We start from the raw sequence: 3,074 nt of genomic DNA on the forward strand, positions 1-3,074 counted from the left end.
TCACTCTCTCTCTCCCTCCCTCCCTCCCTCCCTCTCGACCTCCGATTATTTTCCGAAAAGATTATTGTTATTATTAAGTTTACTAAAATGCTCTAAATAAATAAAACTTCCTTACCTGATATTCTTCAGGAGTAGTAATATAATCGGCGTAGGTGTTACAAAGACCAGCAATGACAACTTCTTCTGGTGAAACTCTCATTGTTTCGGCCAGTTCATTTCTCAGCCTCCTACCAGACATTGTAGTGACCTCTCCTGGAACACAGGCGATCTTAATAGGGCCGATTTGTCCAAGCTGGGTGGAAACGATTGCGGGTTGCCATTGGAAGGGAAAGTTCATCTGAAATAAGATAGAAGAATAATAAATCCTGCATTTTCGGAACCTGGTCGTATCCTTTGTTGAGGAGGATACACAGGTGCTAGATCAGACTAAAAAAAAAACATATGCAAAAGTATCGCTTAGTACACTAGCAAAGTCTATTCATATCCAGAATTCGTACCTCTCCAGTAGCAAGAAGTATAGGCTTCGGAGCGTGGCATTCTATGAGATCAGAGGATGGTGTAGCCAAGAGATTCGTGAGAATATTCCATAGTGGATTGGACGTGGTTGTTCCCTGCTTGAACGAGAAAGCTCCTGGTCCGTCGATCGTCCCAGCGGCGAAGCTGTAGCCCATAGCTGGAGAACATCCCCTGACCTGGACATGAGAAATCACGCTTAGTTTGTTTATATCCCCCTCAAAAGCAAAATTTTTATTCGTTACCCTTCATTAAATTTCTTCTCACCAATGAACACCACGTATAGAGATTGAGATTTACAAGGGAACACCAATCTAGGACTGTGGAGGAATAGAAAAAAGTTTTATTCATTGTTGAAACGACAGTAGCTTGGAAGGATGGTACTGAGTTAGTGCCAATCCAAGGAGGAGCCTAGAATGCTTTGAGGTATGTAGAAATGATTCTTCAAGATCATATAGTTTCTTTTATACGCTCTGAATCGTTGCTCATGTATGATAATGCTCGTCTTCATAAAGCAAGATATGTTTCTCAGTACCTTAACACCAAAAATATCCACACCATTGGTTGGGCAGTAAGAAGTTCTGACCTTAAAAGAAAGGTTCAATCACGATATTCATCTCATACTAGCCTTAAAATGCTAATGGAAAGCTGTATTGGGGAGTGGTAGTATATATAAGATTTTCTTCAACATCATTTTACAAGTATGCCAAGAGATGTAGAAGCAGTCATTGAAGCCAGAGTGAATAATACGCATTATTAAATGTAAATTAATTTTTTACAAACATGTGGAGAATCTACCAACTGATAGAACTCCAATAACATTTCTAGGCCATCTTCTTTTCAGACGCCTAGGAGGATTATTAGGTAATGAAGGAGAAGCCAGGTTAGAAACAAGTGGATTTGGGTGGTTGGGAAGTTTTTCATGGAAGGAATGGTATCTGGTTTTGGCCAGATCAGCAACATATGGGACATTCAGGTCATGATGGATGACTTGATTTTTAACAAAGTAAGGAGCACTAAGGATTTTACTACGAATTTTGGACTGTAAGGATTGGATTTGGGAGGAATTTGATAGTTTAATATAGCCCCAAAGCTCAACTCCCTATGTCCAGATAGGCCTTATAATAGTCATGTAGATCAGTCTTTTGTAATGGATTGGAAGTTTGGACCGTTTGTCTAGTAAATATCTATACCAAAAAAGACAAGTTTTTTTTTTCTCACCAAAAAGCACCAAGCAAGAAAGTTTCTTATTTTATTTATTCCTTACTGGTTATTTCTGATATACGAGAAGAGGGGCGGGTGGGGTATCTTATAGTGAAACAACCGGTTCAAAGCAGGGAGAGGGTCACGTTTTCATTCTGTCGGACCGCCACGAGATAAAAGTCAGCTTGCCCTGAAAAATTATTTCTTTATTTGTTTTAATAAATTATGATGGAAAATTACTGATTGACTGTGTATCAATAAAAGGAATATGGTCCGGGTGCGGTCAAATTAAACTCAAGTAGTAACATTATATTAAAAATTATTAAATTTAATTACGAAATTATTAAATTAAATTAAAAAATATTAAAAATAGTACATAATGTTACTATTTTAGTTTAATTTGCACCGTGCACCGCACCTGGACCATATTCCATTTATCAATAAATTTTGATTCACTGATTAAAAATTGGTATAGTTTAATGGTAATTATAATTATAAATAATGTAAAGGAAAAATAGAAAACTTCGTTAAAAACAAAAGATTTAATAATTATGAATTATGAATCCTTGCACGATCTACCTACGCTTATCTCAGTTTTAGGTAACCTTGGTAACCTGGTTAACAAAACTGTAGACCAGAAACAGGTCGCTAAGTTATCGGAGTTATACTAAAATATTGGACAAAGTTATACAAAGGGTCGCTTAAGGCACTAATTTATTCTTATATACTGTCTAATTAACTTACCGTAGACACCTGCTCGCTTTCGTTCTTGCGGTAGGGAACTTTCTGTGCAGGCATATCAACGTATTGATGTACAGCCGAAACCTTCCCGTTCACAGGTTGCCCTTTCGTCTTCCATGTGGCCTATATGAAAAAAAATAAAGTTAAATTATTTTATTTTTATTTACGAGAAAATAATAATAAACCAGTTTCTGGAGATAGTTGGGTAAGTATTAGGTTTCAATTCTTATCGTGTACAGAATTTATCTACTTAATATTGTCAAGTGTTAAATCTAGGTATGAGGTGGCCCAGGTAAACCCACAGTTCCTAGTTTGTACAAAGAGACATTGTACATCCGTAATTAAATGCATAGCCGCTTTCAGGTTTATGTGTTTAACAAATTAGCTCACTTATCTACTAACTTATTTATCTAATTATTTTTATTTATGATGTGTCTAACTTTTTTGACGTGACAACGTCTTATAAATCATTTTGCGGGATGCAATGTTAGAAAAAGTGTCCCGAAACGGAAACAGATTGTTTTGTTTACATTTAATACAAAACATTATTGGATAACTATAGTAACCATTTAAACATTTTACTTATATAAACTTTTATTTTTGACGTGACAACGTCT

The 3,074-nt window shown here is 36.0% G+C and overlaps 1 protein-coding gene across 1 annotated transcript in view; it reads right to left on the reverse strand.

Annotated features, from left to right (window-relative positions):
* The window catches only part of LOC106689288 (neutral ceramidase), a gene marked incomplete at its 3' end in the record, with an annotated part of 128,579 nt that overhangs the window by 1,736 nt on the left and 123,769 nt on the right, over positions 1–3,074 (reverse strand). The window contains 3 exon segments of the mRNA XM_067052609.1: positions 116–337; positions 498–692; positions 2,461–2,580. Coding sequence (XP_066908710.1) covers positions 116–337; positions 498–692; positions 2,461–2,580 — 537 coding nt within the window.

The sequence above is a fragment of the Halyomorpha halys genome, unplaced genomic scaffold, assembly GCF_000696795.3.
Source record: "Halyomorpha halys isolate HHAL.00 unplaced genomic scaffold, Hhal_1.1 Scaffold1320.1, whole genome shotgun sequence".
Classification (NCBI taxonomy): domain Eukaryota; kingdom Metazoa; phylum Arthropoda; class Insecta; order Hemiptera; family Pentatomidae; genus Halyomorpha; species Halyomorpha halys.